Source organism: Ammospiza caudacuta, chromosome 9, assembly GCF_027887145.1.
Source record: "Ammospiza caudacuta isolate bAmmCau1 chromosome 9, bAmmCau1.pri, whole genome shotgun sequence".
Lineage (NCBI taxonomy): Eukaryota > Metazoa > Chordata > Aves > Passeriformes > Passerellidae > Ammospiza > Ammospiza caudacuta.
Window position 1 is genome coordinate 18699604 of NC_080601.1, and position 21345 is coordinate 18720948.

General features: G+C 44.9%; 1 protein-coding gene across 2 annotated transcripts in view; it reads right to left on the reverse strand.

Moving 5' to 3' along the window:
- Window positions 1-536: 536 nt before the first annotated feature.
- Window positions 537-21345, reverse strand: part of ZSWIM8 (zinc finger SWIM-type containing 8) — a 54119-nt gene continuing 33310 nt past the window's right edge. Inside the window, exons 10-26 of one of the 2 annotated variants that reach the window (XM_058810379.1) lie at window positions 19108-20116; window positions 18229-18360; window positions 17534-17713; window positions 16088-16271; window positions 15425-15523; window positions 14403-14527; window positions 12953-13184; window positions 12545-12697; window positions 11390-11612; window positions 10909-11198; window positions 9940-10163; window positions 9181-9663; window positions 8430-8598; window positions 5988-6161; window positions 4459-4578; window positions 3340-3518; window positions 537-2143 (exon numbers count right to left, since the gene is read on the reverse strand). In XM_058810379.1, the coding sequence (XP_058666362.1) occupies window positions 1940-2143; window positions 3340-3518; window positions 4459-4578; window positions 5988-6161; window positions 8430-8598; window positions 9181-9663; window positions 9940-10163; window positions 10909-11198; window positions 11390-11612; window positions 12545-12697; window positions 12953-13184; window positions 14403-14527; window positions 15425-15523; window positions 16088-16271; window positions 17534-17713; window positions 18229-18360; window positions 19108-20116 (4180 nt within the window). In that variant the 3' untranslated portion in view covers window positions 537-1939. Of the gene's footprint in view, window positions 2144-3339; window positions 3519-4458; window positions 4579-5987; window positions 6162-8429; window positions 8599-9180; window positions 9664-9939; window positions 10164-10908; window positions 11199-11389; window positions 11613-12544; window positions 12701-12952; window positions 13185-14402; window positions 14528-15424; window positions 15524-16087; window positions 16272-17533; window positions 17714-18228; window positions 18361-19107; window positions 20117-21345 lie in introns of both variants that reach the window. The other variant, XM_058810378.1, reaches the window with a different exon arrangement.

Sequence of the window (21345 nt, forward strand, 5' to 3'; positions counted from 1 at the left end):
AGCTCTTTCACCCATTTCCCTTCTGCTTCTTTCTTTCTAAAACATGCTCCCTTCTCTTCCACAATTTTCCCCTATAGCATTAGAAAATATCAGACCTTATTAGACAACTCATTTTTCTCTATGCTCCTTTCACAGTTCTGAACATGCAAGAACCAGAGCACAGAAAGTGTTCTAGGAACCCAAACCTTCCACACATCATCAGGCTGCGCTCTCCAGTCAGATCCAGAAGTTTTGCAAAATAACAGGCGGCTCATAATCAAGAGACTTCAGTTTAAAAAGCTAACCCATTATTATCACCATCTGCATTTCTAGTTAGCATTTAACTAAATACCTTATGGAGGAACACAAGGAGCTATAAGGAGATCTTTAAATAGTTACTGTTGCACAATCAGAAGTAGAGAAACCTAAGCCATACTCCCTGGCCTGTGCAGTACACAAAGCCAAACCAAAAGAGCCTGTTCATCTCTTTTGCCCTGTGCCTATGATTTACTTTATTCTTTAAGAGTATCATTGAAAATATCATACAGGTACATATTTCTAACTTGCAGAAATTAAAACTCATTGGCTAAACCCAAGTAAGAAGCAAAATACATTACTACTGAGAAATGGGATTCTTAACATCCGTAAGTCATTTAACTTCCACTTTTAAAAGCCCTGAAAGGTATGTGTTTATACACTTAAGCTATCTAAACTTAATTTTCTGCAATGCCATCCCTACCAGATACCTTTCACAGTCCACCACATACCTCTCATACCACCAATACATGAGAGCAGCTGGTGTTCTACACAATACTTGGGAAATACAAGGCTCTGCATTATCACACAGTATCAAGGCTAGAAAAGGAAGCCAGTGACTGACAGAACTGTAGGAAGAACATCCCAGACTTAGCACCAACTCTCCCAGCACCCATCAAACATGTAGCTCAGCCTCTGCAGAGGCAGGTCATTGTCAGAGCAGTACCAGGCAAGAAACCTTTGGGCCCCAACTTGTGCTGGACTGCTGCTCCCCAGAGCACAGCAGCCACCTACCAGGGCTCACAGGAGCTCCCACTGACACACAGCTGGCAAGCTCCTTCAGACTGCCAACATCATAGCAGAGAGAAGAGAGAGTCAGTCTAAGAAAACAAGTGTTTAATCAGGAAACGAGAAGAGACGAGGGATAAGAAAGTGATTACAGGAGAGTAATACCCCAGCCAAAAGAAACAGGATTGTACAACTTGGAACAACCAGGATCAAAACATTCTATGAGCCAGCAGTGCCCAGTGAGGGACGCTCCTGAGAAAGAGCTCAAGCACTTCTGGCACTCTCCAGGCAGCTCAATGCAGTCAAGGACTCACTGCCCGAGCTCCAGCCTCTGTCCTCAGCTGCAGCAGAAAGCTGCAGAGGTGGCCCTGGCCCTGCTACTCCAGTCTCAGCTTCTCTCACCAGGAGTTGCTGAAAGGGATGGAGGAAGCACTTGCTGTGCACAGCAGTTCCAGCCACTCTCCAAAAGGAGATGGTGTGTGGAGTAAGAGAAGCCCATACAAAAAAAAAAAAAAAAAAAGTTTACATATTTATAAATGCTAAAATAAATATTTCAGACAGAATCCCCAACCCCTCTAACATGTGCGCAATCACACTGCAAACTGCTCGCAGGACAGCCTCCGGGGCTCAGGGAGAAAAGCAGTGACTACACCACAGGGCAGCCAGCTCAACTTCCTTCTCATTTCCTGATGCTTCTCAAGCCTGCAGCCCCCTGAGAAGGAGGAGGAAGAGCGAGCAAAGCAGAGCGCCACACGCAGCAGTGCTGGAGAGGAATGTCATGGTATAAATACATCAGATCAGTGGTTTCCAACAAGTTAAAACTAAAATAAAAAAGACACCAGAAGGAAGGATGGTGTAAATGGAACTACAACTATGTTGAGCAAAGGGTTGTGTGTCCGTGGAGCTCCACCTGATGTCATGGTGAGAAGGTGGTCATTTCCAGAGAGACCCTTTGCCACAGCTCCTTTGTCTGCTTGCTGCGCTTTAGGTTCTGGAGAATATCATTAAACTGCATCATGCCCATGGGAGTCAGGCAGAAGGCGCTTCTGGCGCTGCGGATGGCATTCACAAAGTCATCGTAGTCAGCTGGGGTGAGATGGATCAGCCGATGATGGATGTACTGCATGGGAAAAGGGAAAGAGCCTTAAGGAATTTGCTCACTGCCCCCCTGCTGGTGAACTCACAAGACTGAGCTCCCAGAGCAACAGGTCACATGCTCCTGTTACCCACCAGTGGTCCAAGACCGGCAGCTCTGACAGAGAAGAGTACCTCAAAGGCAACACTGCTGTATCCTACACCCCAGCACACCCAAGGGCAGTGCTCCCTCAGAGCACCAAAATGCAGCATCAGCAAGTGTCCTCTATGTCATGAGCACTGTATTGAGCCACAGTACAGCACTAAAGGCCCAGGTAATACTCTACCCCACCAGCATCCAACCCTTACAACCTTTCATTCTGCAGGTTACACCCAGCCTGGGCACTGCCCATCTCCTTTGCTAAGGGACATGGGCTGAGTTAAGTTTACACTAAATTGCTACAAAATATCTCTAGGCTTAACATTGTCACTTCTATCAGCTTCTCAAACAAGGCCCAAAACCAGCAGGCTTAGCTTTCAAGGCCAAATGAAGAAGCCGTCATGTCTCAAAAGTACCATCTAGGATGACAGAACAGCTAATCCAACCTGGACAATATGGCTACAGAATCACCCTTTGGTCATTTATTCAAGAAGAAGGTATATGTGATGTGTCCTGACTGCACTGCTTTAAAAAACAGGCAGCTTTGGTATTCCAGCTGGCTCACTGAAACACTGGTTTCAACAAAGCCTGGGAGGGATATCTGTGCTGGTAGCTGACCAAGCAATCTCCATTGTTGGTGTGAGCACTGGCACCAACACCAGACAGCCACGCCAAGGCTTCATGAGAAGGGGAAAATAGGCTACTGCTAACAAGAAAGTAAAAAGGATGGGCTACGGACAGGGGTGGACACGAGGCTTGAAAACAAAGAAAGTTCAGAAGTTAAAAGGTACAGATAGCATTCAGAGTGAGGAAGAACACAACCACCCCAGCCTTCATGGAAAAGCACAGGAGGTGGAAGGCCTTGGCAGAAGCAGTACAGTGAGATCCTTTGCATGCAGCCCCATATAGGCAGGTGATGCCTATTCCAGTCCCTGCTGAGGGAGAAGGATGCATCAGGAATGGACCTTCAGCTCCCAGTGCCCAAGGCCCCTTCCCCTCTGCACATGCACACACAGGCAGCACCTCCAAGGCAGGCAATGGCCTGGCAGCTCTGACAGGCAGGAAGATAAGCCACACTTTACCTGCATATAGGCCTGCTGGCACCTCTGCACCAGCTGGTGGAAGGCTGGGGTGCGCAGGTGGTTGTGCACATGGGCAGGGTTGAGCCTCTGTAGAGCTTCCATGATGATCTCCTGGAGCACAAAAGGGCTCAGCACCCCCTTGGCAGCACCAACGCAAAACTGATGCACGTAGTTTACACCTGCACAGGAGGAAGTCAGAACAACAGTGGTAAAGTAACAGAGACACAAGAAACCACACTTCACAGCAAGGACCTGGAGCACCTTCTTCTCACAGTACTGCATCCTCCAGCAGGCTTGGGGGAGACAGTCTAGCAAACTCATGGGACAGAGAAGATTCTGCTATACCCATCAGGTCTGAGGAGAGACCAGGTACCACCTCAGTTACTGGTGTTCCCAAATTCACCTTTCTTTAAAGGAGATATGAAAGGAAACTAATCCTTGTGGATTAATGTGGCAAGGTTACTAGAAAGACAAGGATAACACACTACCTTCTCCATTGTTTCCTGACTGCCCATCAAGGAAGCACATAGATGCCTCAGCACTCAGGCTTTAAGAAGGCTGTAGACATAAGTCAAGTTTCCTCACCACTTCCTATGGTAGAGCTCTGCCAGCAGGAGCAGCAGAAGCTGTGCCACTAAACAGGCTGTTTGTAAAGATTTTTTTAGCTTACTGCTTATGAAAGAATTTAGAAAGTGAGCTGACAAAAAAAATACAAGAGCAAAATGGAAGTAAAAACAAGCAACCCTCCCAAAAATAGGTGTTATGAGCACCTATTGCTATAAAAAGTCTTCACAGAAGGTATAAATATACATAAGAGGAATACCTACAATACAGTGCAAATGTAAAAGAAAGAATCAATATTATAGAATGGAAGAGATACAAGCTCTGAACCCTGTCCAATCTCATGTACTTCATCCAGTGACTCAAAATGCAACAGCATGCCTACAGAACCCAAAAATGGGACAAATGAGAGGACGAAAGATCAGTAGGGATCTTCTCTCAGGAATGGCACTGATACCAGGCTTGCCCAATCTTTGAAGCTTCACTCAAAGAGCTCGTTCCCACCATGGCCCAAATCCCAGCAAGTGGATTTCTGTTAAGTACTGCTCTGAGCCTTACCTAACTTTGCAGCTAACCCAAGGAGCCATTTCACATCCTCAGTGTAGGGCGGGCTGCGGGAGAAGTTGTTGGGATGGTCATTGTGAGCTCTTCGGCCAAGCATCTCCAGAGCCAGCATCCCTGTGAGAAAGGGCAGCCACAGTCAAGCAGCACTTCTGCCCAGTAAGGCTGGGTCTAGCATTTCACTCACTGCAGCACAACCTGACTGGCCTGCCCCTCACCAACAGAAAATTCCACAGCTGCAGAGTCCAGACAGAAACAAAAGGGCAACCTTGGAGCCTGCCAGCACAGGAACTATCTGCAAAAACATCTGGATCTGCTGCTCCAAGCTGGGAAACCTGCACAGCCATCACCCCTCACCAGAGCTGCAAAGAGGCACTCAAGCACCCACAGCAGCGTCAAGCAGAGAGTCCCAAAGGCTGCACTACAAGAGATGTCCTGAAAGCAAAGCTTTTGACCTAAATTTTGCAACAGAGAAGCTACCCAAACCAACCTGCTCTGCAGCAAAGACACCAGGCCACCACTGAGCTGCAATATTGCCAATTTGCAAACATTTCACTTATGCCATTACAGTTCTTTGGACAAATCTACCCATTTCAACAGTATTCAAATACCAACATGTGCCACGTTCTGATCTTCCAGACCATCTTCCCTGCCTGTGCCTCTCTCTTTTTCAGGTTATTAAACACCTTTCATGGCATGCCATGTACCACTGATATTTTAAAAGACACCTGCACACCTTTCCAGCTAACAAGTACTCTCTATTCTGGCTTTCAACAAAAAAGTCAAGCTTTCCTTCCATTTTCCTGCTGTTTCTCTTCCTTTGCTTATTTTTAGAGGATTCTTTATCCTACATCAAGCATCCACTGGGTTGAACCATGAATACATACAAGTAGCTTACTACTTACTAGTAGAGTAGCTTACTGCAATCTAAGCTTCATCCCAAACCTTAAGACTGCTATCCTTGTACCAATGGCAATTCAGGCAGACTCTCTCATTTTCTCATAACCATGTGACTGGGAAAGGAATGCTCATTACATACCCACTCTTCACTACATATAAGTTCCTCCTGCATCTATCTTCAACAAATAACTGGAGAGGCACAGGGCACTTCCGCTGTGCATCTGAAGACTCAGCTGGTATTAAACTAGAGGTGTGCCCTCTCCATCCATGAGCAGAAGGAGCCAAATATTATTTTATCATATAGTCACAACTTGCACAGTCACATCCTTGGAGGCCTACGCAGGCTACTTTCTACATCTGCTGAAAGGCAAGACACTTCCCAGCTTTAACCCACTTAGCTCTCTTTTCTGCTCTGATGGTCCTGAAAAGCAATTGTTCAGTCTTACAGTGCTTTGCCTTCATTTTTAGACTCCACATCTGATCATCAACTTGCTTTTCCTATGTCCCTCAGGTGCATTCACCCCCAACAGGTGCAGTAGCCAATTGCCAAATTGACAGTGAAAACCTGTAGCCTTGCCCTGAATCCCTCTCAAGGGGACTCCAGAAACCCACTTGGCCATCCTTACCAACTCGGTATGCAGAGTGGAGGTAGTGCAGGCCCTGGGGGCTCACAGGCTGACTGTGCTGCTCATCCTCGGCAGGAAATCCCCCCGTAACGAGGGAGTTGGGCTGTGAGGACAGAGTTGTCAAGGAAGCACCCTGAATCGCTGGGAACGTTGATCCTGCATGGACACTGCCTACTGAAGAGAGCAAAACAGCAGCATTAGGACCCAGCAGCAGCCTAAAAGAAGGTTTACTTGGGACATCATCTCCTTCACCTGACTGCCCCCTGCCAGTGTAGGGTTATATTCCCCTAATCAGAACAATAAAGCAACCAAAACCCACAGGCTTACAACTGAAATACAGTGGGCCAGGAATAGCCCTATTCTGTTTGCAAGGTGGGCCTGACAGTGTCAGTAACATGTGTGTCCATTTCTTCTGCAGTATCTCGTGAACATGCACAAAATCCATGTTTTACTTGTAAATGTGTATGTTGATTTGAATGCATTTGCTATGATTAAATAAAATATTTGGTTCTGACTTCTTGTCCAAGGAAACAATCATGTGTATGTCTACACCTGATGAGAAACTGCTAGGAAAATTACTGAGCAGGAACAGAATTAAGTCACTCAAAGATCAAGTCCAACAATGCAAGGTTCTTCCACTTGGGCTGTACGACAGCTGTCACTCCGTTCAGGAAGGCTGTTACTGCAGGCTGACCTCCAATCATCCCTGGAAGGAACAGTCACTGCACACACTGGCAGCATGTACCAACAGTAAAAACAGCAGGGAGACTTGAGAAGTTGTCACCTTCAGACACTTAACTAGTATAAGCAAACTCAAGGGAAATGACAGGTTTCAAATGCAAACCCATTGCATTGTACCACCCAAACTTGTACGGACAGCAGTAAACACTGAGTCACTAAGCTGCACTCTTACAAGACTCAAATTTACCTGTCCCTCTCAAGAAAGGTACAAAGAGTAAAAAGCAAGGTTTGCTTGAGAGCTCCAGAGCACAGATGCCATTAGGTGTGTGCAAACTGCTACCCTTATTTCACAGTTTCTCTGTGATGCTACTACGCCAGCTTGAGCAATGCTGTAAGTTCCTTTTAATTTCCCCCTCCATGTTTGCTAGTGAACAGTTAAACACCTGAGAACAATGTGTCTCCCAGGAAAGACCTGTCTAACCTCCTCAACCAAGGAGACACAGGGTGCCAAACAATGCACAAAGCAGGGCAAAATTCATACTGTGTTTGAAGTCTGGCCAAGGAGAATAACTCATAAGAATGAGGTAAATTATTGCCAGAGCTCAGGCCTCACCACATGATCCTCACCACTTGAGGAACAGTGAAACAGTATTGTAAGGACTGAAAATAAGTTTATGGAAGCCATAAAAAATGGCAACTGGAAAGGATGGGGTTGTTTTCTCCTTTTGGTATTTTAAGTGTTCTAGGATGAATTAGCACTTCTGGAAGATTCATAGCTCTTTGGAGGAGAACAGAAATGGTTTCTCACAATGAAAAGTCATGGCATCAGATTGTGACTAAGGCTGGCAGCTATCAGATCCTAAGGCCTTCAAGACTGTTTTATTTGCTTTTGTGGTAGCTTTTTAGCATCAAAATACAGGATAAAAAAATAACTAAAACTATTCTACTTATACTCTGAATATGAAGGAGATCAACACAACTTTTCAGTATTTTTCACACACCAGTCTTCCAGCACGTGGTGAGTTGCAACACACTGAAAGTAGAGAAATATTACAGCCTCTGCAATGATGGATTAGTAGAGATTGGGGTCAAGCACGACCCACTGGTGCAGAACTCCATGGCAATGACAGCATGTCCACAATCCAGTCAACATCTGTTGTCCCAGTGCTACATGCTACTTCATGGATTTTCACCATCACTCAAGCCCTAGCACAACACATGAGCATCCATTCCAAATGCTATTGACATGACTCTTGACAAAACATCCATGATCTCTGATAGTTCCACATTTGGGCACTGGCTGCCTCCAACCCTTTCAGGCAGGAAAAGACATTTAGTAGTGCTTCTGTAGCAGAAGTCTGCCTGCTTCCTACTCTGTTCACCTGACCCAACAGAATTACATGAGTTTGCTCAAGATCATCTATGCTCACCTTGCCCAAGGAGAGCGGGAATTAAGCTTTTACAGGTTAGAAATCAGAAAGACCACAAGGGCTCCAAACATGATTTAGTCTTGAGGCGAAAACAATCTCATACTGGAAATTCAGCTAAACAGAAGTTTCTCTCTGCTAGCTGCATCAGGCCCCCTTGGGAATCCCAATACCCCTGAGCAGGCACACCATTAAAATGGCATTCATTTGGCCAGAACCTTCCAGTGCAAGAACCCTCGAGCCACTTGTAATCAATGAGGAACAGGCCCTCACTGGTGAAGAGTAAAGAGACAGCAAAGAAACGTGTGCTGCCCAGCCCAGAGGTGTAACTTACGCGCTACATTGGAAGACAGCGACAGTCCCGTCTCACTGTGGTAGGGATGCACGGCGATCTGCGTCATGGAGGGGACGGGCACGCCAGGGAAGGACACTGCTGTAGCTGCCAGGGACGGTGCAGTCACTGAGTAAGGGTACTGCGCCCCTATGAATGCTGGGTGGACACCCTGCAACACAAGGTACAGAAAAGTCGTGTCTGCTTCACCTGACCACTTAGAAGTAATCAAAACATCATGTCCCCACACAAGCCCCAGAGCTTGAAAAGTCCAGTCTGAAGGAAGCAAAGGAGGAAACTTGCACCGCATGAGCATTACATCTGCTTGCTCCTCCTCCTTTTAAAAACCTAATCATTTTGCAGAAAACCACTCCAAGACCTTCAAAAATAGGCAAAGGTTAAAATAACTTTCATTTGGCTTTCCCAGCATAGTCTCTATTTAGCCTGCAAGCTCTCAAGAAAACAAGCTTTCTGTCCAGTGCCTTCTGAGAAACTACGGAGCAACAGAAATTAAGAACTACTGATGTATTATATTTTATATTCTCTTGAGACTTGAAACACAGCCACAAAAGGCTCCTTACTGTGCAAATGCTGAGCTGGAGGGCCAAAGTGTCACCAACTGGCAAGTGAGAGTAGAAAGAGAGACCTGATCTCAAGCCATGACAGGTTTGAGCCCCATGCTCTCCCACTCCAACATAGTCCCCCAGAAGCAGCCCCACAAGGTCACAGTAAATGAACGAGGCACAAAACTCACCTGTGGATACGCCGAGCCAGGGACCGGGAAGACTGCTGGGCGCGGCATGTGCTGGATGGTGTGTCCGATATACTGGGGGTTACAGGGGATGTGAGTCTGGAGGGTGGTGTAAGGGTGGAGACCCTGCGTGTGTGTATGTGCCATTGCTGGCCCTGCCACCGTGTGCTGCTGGTACATGGTTGACCCCACAGAGATCACTGGCATGACAGTTGCTGCTGCAGTTACTGCAGCTGCCACCGTCACCGTGGTCGGCTCTGAGGTCACCCGGCTGTCTGCCAGGCCACGCGCTGCTTCCGACGCAGCCCGCGCGCCACCGGCACTGCAGCCGGTGGCACCTTCTCTCTGGGCTGGGGTCCCACCAACAGTCTGTTCATAAAGCCAGTACCACTGATGAGCTACTTCAAACAGGACTTCTGGGTACACACCACCTCCTTTAGCTGCCTCTTCTACTGCCATGCAGGCCTTTTCCAGCATCAGGTTGTCCTGCGAGCAGTGAAACAAAAGAAGTTAAGAATGTAAAATGAGAAACACAAGAAGGAAAAACTACAAGAGGGGAGAAGTACAAGGCACTCTAAAATGACTAATACTATGGGGACCAGCCAGATGCTATGCAGCAGAATAACCAGTGTTATTCATGAAACATTAGAAGTCCAGAGAACTGGGATTAAGGCTGGGCAAGGAGCCAGCCCCACAGGTAACAGCAGCACATCCTTGATACTAGAAATCAGCCTCCACTAGCAGCTACCATATGATGCTCACCTGTTCCTTACACTGCACCAGAGCCCTCTGGATCTCGTTTGGGTTCAGGGCATGGGCATGAGGCAGGCAGCTGAGTGCCAGTTCAGCAGCTGCCCGCACCATGTTGGAGTCTCTGGCCCGTGAAGCTCTGTCTGCCAATGATGCCACCTCTGGGGGAGTCAGATGTCCATCCCAACACTCCACTAAGATGTTCAAGGCTGCGCTACCAATCTCCATGGCCTGCCCTAAGAAGAAGAGTGAGAGAGACTCTCACACCACTGTATGCCCAGCACAGTTAGTCAGCTTTCTTTCAACAGCAGGTGCATTCTTCACTTCCTTCAGCAGCAGTGACACAACCCAGTTGCTTCCATTACAGTTCACATCAAATTTAGGTGCCTCCTCCCAAAACACAGGACAAACAAGAGCCCTCAATGAGCAAGTGGTGAGTGAGGACACCATTACTTAAGCTAAAATGCATTTGAAATAGCAAAAGTACTTGCTATAGCTGATTTTAGTACCCACAAACCAGTCTGGACTGTCAGTCTAGTAATTCACATCAGGAAAACATGAATTTTTGAAGGTGTATTTTTTAGGCTTTTAAAAGCCATACAGATAGGTAGCAGGTATGGGTGCAATCAAAAGGAAGTGGAAAGTGAGAACTGAACACTGCCAGAGAGCATGTTCAGACTTGACATATGTCTGTCTCTTCAGCACACTTCTGAAGGAGAGGTAAAGACCAGTCTCTGTATGAGAAGTGGGCTTTTTAGACCAAAGCATTTTGCAGTTCAAACAAGAAAGAGGTCACAAGAACTTTCCAGGCCAAAGTAACCACCACTGTACAAATCAATGCTGATCAGTAACTACTGCAGCTGTGTGAGCTGCTCACATGGCTCCTACAGCACATCAGTATCACCGTTCTCAAGAACAAGCTTGCCTCCCTATCCTACTTCCTGCCCAAAAGTCAGCCTCCCAAAAAAGCTTTGCTGTAACCTGTGATCCAGGAGACATGTGAGGAGTAAGTTCGAGAGAGCCAGTTGGGAGACACGAAGTTGTGCAGCCCTAGTGCATACAGCCCAATCTCAAAGGCGCAGAGGTGAAGGTTGCGGTGTGGTCCCTGGTGCCCACCACTGGAGGAAGGATGGGTGAAGATAGAGGTACTGCTGTTTCCACCTGCTTTGATAAGGACTGTCTTAGCCAATTCAAAGTAGAAGTGAGCAGCTGCCTCTGAGGGCTGGTTTGGGACATGAGGAGCATGGCTCTCCAGTCGCCTCCCTTTATACCTAGAAGAAAGACAGAGGAATCTTTTACATAAGTACCCCAAGTTTGCCAGCTGGGGTACAAAGAACCCCTGTCTTTGGGGTCTAGAGGAAACAAAGCAAATTTTCCCCATAAAGTATTTCCCGATGCACGCATGGCATGTCCCCAACATCAGGCCTAGAGGTTGCCTTGGTGTATTGGTATTATTCATTACCTGCCAACTTCCACAGTCTTTGCACGGGCTCCCCCACTTGCTCTCCTACTGCCACTGGAAGAGGAAGATCCCAGTGAATCACTTGAAGAACTGCTGATGCTGTCACTGTCCTGTCCTCTGCCCCAGGATGTCGTTGCCCAGCCCCCACGTAGAGGACGCCGACTGAGGGTTGGAGAACTGTCAGAGGTGGTTTCAGGAGCACTGCTGTCAATACTAGCCATGCCTACAACACCAGAACCAACATAGAAATGTCACCAGGGTTGGTAAATGCAATGCAGGAAGGTAAACTAAAACATATCACCTGCAGTACCAGCTAAGATCAATTGTGTCGGTGATTGCCTTAGGGCTGACAGGCAGTCATTGTAAATTGAGAGAGGTTAAATCAAACCAATTTGGCCACAGACATCAGTGACATTTTGTAATTCTTGGATTAAAATGTAGAAGAGTCCAAGAACATGGCATCTTTATTTCCCTCTTCACACCATCACAGCCCCTCACTCCACCTGCCAAGTTTTGTGGCAGAGTATAATAACAACAAGCAAATGTACTTACAAAGTCAAGTTCCACAGATTATACAAATAGGAAGAAAACCCTTCAGATACATGCTGCACAACCTTCACATCCTCTGCCTCTAACTTATACCCTTCCCAAGAGCAGTGTAGAGAGGCAGCAGCTTCTCTGAATTTGTTTCTGGATCCAGGAGCACAGTGCTGCACTTCTAGAGTCAGCAGTCATTCAGCTCCAGGAATCTAATCCATCCAAACACAGAACATAACTAGTGCAAGAAAGGCAGGAAATTTATGGAGCAAATCTTATATGTCCATGTCAAACACCTCAGAGATACTCAGCTGCTTCTGTTGTACAGGAAAGGCTGACAAGTAAAATCCCAGAGTCATAGAACAGTTTGGTCAGTCCCATCCAACCTGGTCTTAAACTCCCAGGGATGGGGCATTCACCACTTCTCTGTGCAACCTGTTCAGAGCCTCACAACCCTTACAATAAAGAACTTCTTCCTAATGTCCAATCTAAATCTCCCAGCTTTCAGCTTAAAGCTGTTATCCTTTGTCATATCACTACATGTCCTTGTAAAAAGCTCTTCTCCCAGCAGACTGCCTAAGAGAGCACTAGATGCTGTATGAGCTAGTCCATTCCCACCTGTGTGTTTCTTCTTCTGCCTGACAGGTGAGCCCCAGCATCTCCCATTGTATCCACCTCGGTTTCCAAGGGCCAGACGACTGGGGACCTTCCCCTCTTGTTTCAAAACAGTGGCCTCAGCAGCTGGCTCACACGGGGACCTCTGAGAGCTCTCTGCTAAACACAACAGTGACAACGTAAACATCATCTTCTTTCTGTATCTCTAAAATCAGACATGGCCATTTAAAAGATACAAGTATCAACAGATTTTTATAAAATGAATTATATTTATGAGCAGGATTATGTCAGTTTTCTTTCAGTTATAAAGCAGATCATCTGACACTAGGCCAAGAACATTTAACTCAAGATTTGGAAAATAGGCTCTAACTGTGGAAAATTTTAGCATAGCTGTTACAAACGACTTCTTACCTTGTGTACTCTTCTCCACAAAGTTCTCAGGACTGCTCTGCACTGCAGTGCTTACAGCAGCTTGCTGAGTGACAGAAGTCCCTGGAAGCTGCTGGATAGCTGCAGCAGACTGGGCAGCATGTTTGGAAGGAGATTTTTGGTTGGCCACCGCAGGCTTGCTGGATGAGTAGAAGGAGCTCAGCGTCTGTGGTTTGTGAGTTTGACTTTCTCTGTCCAGGAGTTTGTCCAAAATCTTCAACAACAAGGGGAAAAAAAAAGGCTCACAGTGAAGGGTAAGAGACCAGGCATTACACTAAGACAAAGAGGTAAAATATCAAATTTTATTTGTTGGAGATAAAAAGAAAATGCTTATTTTTCTAAAAAATATGCATCATCTTCCTGCACCAAAGAGCAATGCAATGCACTGTTGAGAGACAGGTGGTCTGCATTACTTGAGGATTCAAAGACTCAGTAATACCACATTTTCACTTGAAACAGCCACTGGCTTTACTTGAAAAGCACCCAAAATTCACAAAAAATAAGCAATTCTGGTATAGCAAGGACAGAATGGAGAATTCTAAATTTAGTTCTGTCAGATGTTGTTCAAGTCAAAAAAATTCTACGCTCACCATTCAGAAAATCCTGTCATACATTACTGAGAAACGGGCAAAGCCACTAGAGAAACTGCATTATACTGGCCTACAGTAACATTTTCTTGTCATAACTTATTATGTAATTGGGGAACAATGCATCACCACATTCTAAGGGTTTGTCCACTTATACTGTTTGTTCTCCATATTTAATCAACACCACAAGTCTGACAGATCATTTATGCACAGATGATTGCTATCACAGTGTCCCTGTTATACCCTGGAGAAGAGTATAGCAAAAATGCTTCTCTTTTAGGAGACAAAAAGACACTAATAATGTAGTTCTTGCTGTCTAGGAGGATTTCTGAATATAAAAGATTAATAAAATCCTTTCTGAAGCTTCAGCAGTTTTCAATTTTTTTTCTTCCTTTGGGGTGGAGAGGCAAAGTTTTACTCTCTCTTGCACAGTAAATTAAGACAGGTGTAATGAACTAGTATATCAAAGAGGTGAGAGGTTAAGAAACAGAGCTTTTGCTAGCTATACTGTTCTGTAAGCCAATATCCCTGCAGCAAAACATATGCAATTCCCAGACCACACACAGACTGCACAACAAAACCCCTTAGGAGTGAACTTGTCTTAGCAATAAAAGCAGTGACAACACATGCCCTGACTGGATCTTAAGAAACCTATGGAAAGAATGCCTCTCCCAGGGCAACACACTCCATACAATCAGGTTTTGCAGCAGTGGATGAATATAAATACCACAACATAGCTTGTAAAACATCAGTATGTGACACAACTTACACTCGCTGGCAAAACTATCAAATCCATCAAAACCCAAACCTTCCTTCTCTCTCTCCCCTTTCAAAGGGAAACTCACCTTCTTCAGCTTAGACTGATCATCCTTGTAAGTGATCATCAGGGCTAGTGCCAGATCCCCTTTCTCCCTTCGTGTGCCTTCACACAACAGAGGATGTTCTGCTTCACTGACAGTTGTTTTCATACCTGCAGTCCATAAAAGAGAGCATGAAGAGACAAGTGACCTCATGGGACTACACTACATCCTGAGAGCTGTCTATACTTCAGACTGTTTTAATAGCCTCACTGTTACAGGCAAAACAAGATTTTTTCTGTTAACTTCAAAAACAGGCCATGAATAAACAGAAGCTGCAGTCTGTCCCTAGAATACTAAGTTGGCCACAACTGTCAGAACAACCAGATACTAAAAAGCTACAGGAAGAGTCCAGGCAAGCCTATAACCCTATCTTGAAACAAGCCTTTTGGTTTCTGCAGATGCTACAAGCCAGCATTCCAACACCATAAAAAACTCATCTTCTTTCAGAGATGAGGCAACAAATAACAGGTTTTGTCTAATCCATTTAATTTCTTTTTGCATACTGCTTTAAAACACGCATACAGTACTGTCAACATAACATGTATATAATCACTGCTTTGTTGTTGAAGCAAATGAGGCAAGAATTCAGTACTCTGCTAAGATCCTGAATGATATGATAATACTTCAGAGTACCTCTGCTAATCTTTTGCTATCATTGTCTAATCTCTTCAAAAATTATTGCCTTTTGTCCTAATTGCCTCTGAAACTGTCCATTTCCATTGAAGTCCAGGCAATACATATTTCCTGACAAAAGAGCAAGCAGAAAACTAAAATTCATGTTACTACCTAAACACTGAGCTCTCATCCCGTATTGTCCTTCCATTTTTTCACAGCTTTGCAATGATACCCCAACCCTGGCATGTAGAATCTTGCACCTGATTCTGTCAAACTCTGCAAACACTTCTATTTCAGGACCAAACTGGAATGAACTACTAACTCTCACCATTCAAAATGGGAAAGCATGCAGAACATGGATGAAGGCAGACTTTCCTTGTAAAGATTCTTACCAAGAGCAGCAACAGCTGCCTCAAAACCAAGTTCTTCATCTCCAGGCATTTCATTATTCCAATTACGGCTTGGGGGTCTAGAGCCTGTAGGAGAAACCACTGAAAGAATACAATAGAATTAGTGTTCATCTTTCAAAACTAAGGCTTCAAAGCAAAAGACATTTCTGAGAGCTTTCTGAATTTTCATAGCTTCCTGTGGTCCTATTCTTAGCCTCATACCAGCTTCAAGATCACAGCACCTTACAAGGTTTTCTTCCCAATTCTTTCTCTAAGCTCAGAAGGCTCCAAACCAGTATATTGCCAAGTCAGTCTTCTAATCCCAGGTTGCTGTGTTCTTATTATATTCTAGATTTGTATTAGATTCCTCAAAATATAACCAGCGTAAAAGCAGCAAAGTCAGTAATATGTAACTATTTTACAAACACACATAGAGTGCTGAAATGTCTTAAGTGTGGAGTTGTTTTCAAATGTAGGCAGAAGGAGAACTGTCCCACTGGGGAACAAAATATCTTTAAAACAACATAGAGGCAAGTGCAAGCAACAGTGTATGAAGAATTAAACTTTGGTTGTTCTTATAGAGAAGACAGTTTCTCTGTGAAAATCCCTCAAGACCTGGCATCTCAGAATATGCCCTGCACACACTCAGGCCAATGCTGTCAGTACCTGGAGTGCACAGGACATCAAATATAAAGCTTGCCAACATCAGAGGCAGGACAGGACGGTAATCACACAAGGTCCCTTCTCGCAGTTCTTCGGCTCTTCCTCGAATAGTGTTCATCTCATTGGTGCCCAAGGGAATCTTCTTCAAGAGGGCTGCAATCTCAGATTCCTGATAAGCCAGCTTCACCTGGTGGTATCCACAAGGAAACAGAAAAAAAGCTGTCAGAGGCACAGTCCCCTATGGGGAGCACACCGTTCTCCTCTATACATAAAGTACAGCCATAGGTTTTATTAGTTTATTAAATGAGAGCAGTGCTTACCAGCCTAGCCACCATTACCATTCTCTCCACAATGAAAATGGTTTTCACATCTAATAAGAGTCTTGCTTCATATTTATACACATTTTTTTTTTACTCAAATGATGACTTTTCAGCTGCATACAAAAAAAATGCATCAGCTCTCACAAGAACATCAGCAGAAGTATCTGACAGGATAGGTCAGTGGAAAAGGTGGTTACTTGTAATTGTAGGAAGAAAGGATGCTATGTTAAGTGATACACCCATTTGAGACACCAGAGACTGATTAGCAGAAGAAAGGGCACAGTTGCAGCACACATGCCATCAGGATGAAGACATTTCACTGCTCTGTGCCTGAATTCCCTCCATTCTTAACACGTCAAAGCAATAGTTTTCTTTTAGGTAGCAAGTGACTGCCAAACTCACAATCTTCTAATCAGACCCTAAGAAGTACAGACAATGAATAATTGTAGTTGGTGGATAACTAGCAACAATACACACTCTAAGAGACTGAACAACCCTGCAGTGAAAAGCAAGGCAGCTGTAAATCACACAGACATGGTCTTCACTGGACACTTTTTTCAAAACAGGAATCCTCATAGTAATCAAGGAGTGTCCAAAATAATATGCTTGTACAGTGCATATGCTTGCTTGCCAGTGAATGAGGTATCAGCAAAAGCAACAATTTTCAGATACATAACAATTGCACCAATTCACCCTAAGGAATAACTTTCAAACCATTTCACCGATGCAAATACGGACAAATATGGGCATTTACAAATGCCTTTGTTTTTCCCCACATTAGTGAAGCAAAATGAAAACATACTTAAGATAAGAACTAGGCTGTTCTTATCCAAATAATACAGTCATAAAAGATTTTGTACTCATTTAAATATTTTCAGACCTATAGCTTTGTCTGAGCTTCCTATCAGTGAAGGTAACAACAGCTCAAGTGATATTGCTAATAATTTTTTTAGGAGATCAACATGTCCTAATGGGATGTGCACTCAATTGATTTAGTTCTATTGCGATCCATTTTAAGAAAACATAAAAGCACAATCAAACTTCGGGCGCTGAAATTTAAACCATGTGAGCAAACACATCCCAAGAGAACAATGTTTATGGATACTGTCTTTTTGAGATATTTCATTACCTCCAGAGCCTTGGTAGAGGCAGGTGGTCTCTGCAGCTCCAGAGCAAACATTCCTATTCGGAAGGCCAGGTTGTGGTACTCCAGCCGCTCACTCAAGACAGTCAGCAAGAAAGCAGCTTTAGACAAGGTGTTGGTTGCCATCCATGTCTGCTTGCTGGTTGACACCTTGTTCTTTTTGCCCTGTTTGAGGAGGAATTTGTCACAGACACTTTCCTAAACATCCTAAATGACTCTCTTGTCCTCTTATCTTTTGCAGTAATTATGGACAGAGGAAAGAATAAAATACATTTAGATTTTGTCCTTCTGCTGAGAAATCTCCAATTTCAGTGGTTACCATTGAACATCACTGCCTCCCCTGTGTCACTCCAGGACAACACAGTGGAAGAGCTGGCCTGTGGACAAGACACATGTTCCCTGTTGGACTGATGCTGTGCAGGCAGATGTCACACATCCATCCCTTCCAAGGGAACCCTTCTATAAAACAAACACTACTGAGTGTCACTACAACTGAGTTTCCAGAAACTTATGCTTCTGTCCAACCCTCGTATCCTGAAATAGCAGAACTACTAACATTTCCAGTGATGTGCACTATGAAATAGGAGATTAAGGTTTTGGAGAGAATCTCAAGAAACAGGGTCACGTGCACAGAGCTGCACTAACATCAAGACTACTGATGGTTGCTGCCATCTCTCTACCTTAGTTGGTGGCTGCTCCACTTTGAGATCTGGAGGGTTGGCCAGTAGGTCCCTGGCAAGCTCTACAGTCAAGCGGCACGCCTCGCTACTGTATCCGTGTGCATACAGTGCCTCTGCACAGGCAAACAGGACCTGCAAGAAGGAACAGATGGTCATGTTCCACATGACCACATCAGCCCAGCCTGGAGTCAGCCTGCTCAAACCACCTGTCACAAAGACTGAAAGCACAATTCTCAACTTCAGCAGCAGGTATTCTCAGAGTCCTCCTTGCCTAGTCCTTCACCACCACTCCTTGAAGCACTCCCCCAACAAGTCTTTTCTTACATTATTAAGTCCCATCCTCTCTCCAAGTGCTATGAGATCAGAAAATAGCTCAAAAAATACTAAACTTCAAATTACCACTGTTTCCATGCATTGCCATTTTGTGGTTATTACAGGAATAAGACACAGTTTATTTAGACTGCTTCTCCTTTCCAAAGAACTTCTGCTTAAATAGTTGGATTTAAATTTTTTTTTTCTGAGTATGTCTCAGTCTCATTTTTAATTTCAGATAATTTTTGCCTTTTCCAAGGGTGGGACTAAGTGAAAAGCACACACTGTTTTGTCTACATTTGGAGTGTGAGATGGGACTAACTAAAACTGGGACACACTTGCAGTTAGCACAGAAACAGGGAATCAAACTTGTGGGAAGCAGACATATGCTGCCACTGCATTAAGCTTGTACATACCTTATGACACAGTTGGTTATCACAACATTGTAATTAAGCACTTGATTTAACAACATCCTAGGTTAAGTGTGACAGCTATGAGGGTGGTGAGACCATGATTTATACAACATATAAAACTGCAAAACAGCATTTTGAACTAGATTCAACTCACCTCCATCCGGTTCTCCTGTTCCAGAGGCTTTATACCAGCAAATATATCCTGCTCCTCTTCAATTCCCCCTTCAGCTTTGTCATCATCTTCCTTGGCTACCTCTTGTGGATTCAGATAATATACCTGGTAATCATCTTCCTCTTCTCCATCATCTCCTCCCCCTGCTGCACCATTCTCTCCCACTTCTTCAGGCTTCAGACTCACACCACCAGAGTTCTCATCTGCAGAAGGCAAGTCATCATCGCCACTACCCACCTCCCCCACAGGATCCTTGGGGGGTTTCTTGGCCATGGAACTGCTCCTGAGAGTAGGCTCAGGTCCCTCTGAGAAGTACACTCCACCATCCTCCTCAAAGGCATCCCTGTAACTCCTGCTCAATGGACTTTCTGTAAAACTGAAGGTATTGCTGGCTTCTGCCCCCAGCGCCAAGCTGCTATCATCCAGGCTCATCTCTGCCAAGTCTGGCTCCAGAGAGCTGTCCTCGCTGCTCATACGGCGTTTCCCACTATGTTTACTGGTCAAGCCTTTGCTCACTGGCAACTTTGCTTTGCTCACTGCAGTCTTATAGACAGCTTTGTCCCCCTCTGCCGAGAGCCGCCTCAGAACCCTCTGCGGCGTTTCAGAGACGACTTTCCTCTTCCCCGTGAGCTCCTTTGGACGGACGGCTGGCTCCTGGGGAGAGGGCCGCAGCCTGTCCCCGGGCTGCACACACGCTGCCCCGGGCTCCTGGCCATGCGTCCTGCCAGCCTCACAGGCACTTTCTGCACACTGCAACCGGCAGCTCCTCTGTTGGATGGCCTTCACCCAACAGAACGAGTTCTTCTTGTCAGTGCTGCTATATGTAATCCCAGGAATGGGATAAGCTTCCTCCCAATTGAAGTAACAGGCTTCTACAGCTGGCTTGAAACCTTGGAAGAGCTTCTCCAGTGATTTCTTGTGCTGACCCCTCTTAACGTTATCTATGACTTTCAGCTGCCACTGTCTGAGCTGTGAGCAAAGATCCCTGCGCCTAAGAGAAGAAAGGGGACAGGTTAGGAAGCAGACACAAAAAGCACCTGCAACAAACTACTAGTTGACCCACAGAACACTTCCTTCCTTTGGCCGGAAACATCATCTGCTGAATGAAGTTAATGCTAAATACAGGCAGCAGTAGTAAGAAGACAGGCTGAAAAAAGCAAACAGATATATTAACAACTGGGTTGTAGACAGGTTCATGATCCAGAAACAAAACACGAACATCACCAACATGAAAGCACAATACAAACTGGAAGGTTTAAAATAAAACACTGTCTGCCCTGTTTGCTTATCTGCCCTAAATAAGGCGTTAGTGATTTGAGTCTCAGCAATCTCAGATGAGTGAGATGAGTCTCAGAGTCTCAGTTCCATGGGGAACTGCCCTTGGAAACACTCATAAAACAGCTTGCAGCAGCTGTGAAACAGCCCTGAGAATAACTCCAGTTACAATATTCACGAGTACAACCTAAATAGCCGACCCTGGGAAGCACAATGCCAGACAGGACCACCTAATCTCCCTCCCAGGCATTTACCTCTTTACCCTAATGGGCCTATAGAGAAGCCAACAATTTAATTTAAGCTTTAGCAGGCCGTCCTCAGGAGAACAAACTTGCAAACCATAGGGACAGCAATAATTGATGTTCGAGTAACTCTGAAGAAGCAGCAAGCTGGCAGGACTACATAGACTCATGATACACAGTTAGTCCCATGGCCCCATATTACTATGGGAAGAACAAAACAGTTCTGCATTTTCCAGCTCCAAATCTCATGTAGGGCCTATGCACTTAAGCAAAATAGTCTAAACTGAGATCTAATTCAAGAGAAAAAGACATTTCTAGAAATTTCACCAGGTGTCTCAATCAACTGCCATTCTGTTTCTGCCACACATTTCTCATGTATAATCCCAACACTTAAATCCTATCAGATTTCCTAATAAAAGGACAAGAAAACAAAATTAAAATTGAGGTGACCCAATTTAGGTGCAAAGGGTATTGGGACAATAGGGACTAAACGAAATGGACTACTTATATTTGTCCACTAAAGAAATTAATTAACCAGGAAACATACTGGTTAAGAACATTATTTTCAGAAGGAAAAAGGAGCAGGAATACTCAGGAAGGGTAACATAAGGATGAGAACCTGTGAAGTCTCCTTGTGACTCCCTGTAAGGGGCTGGAAAGCACAAGAAGAGGGTCTTTGGAGACTATTCAAACACCAAGAGAA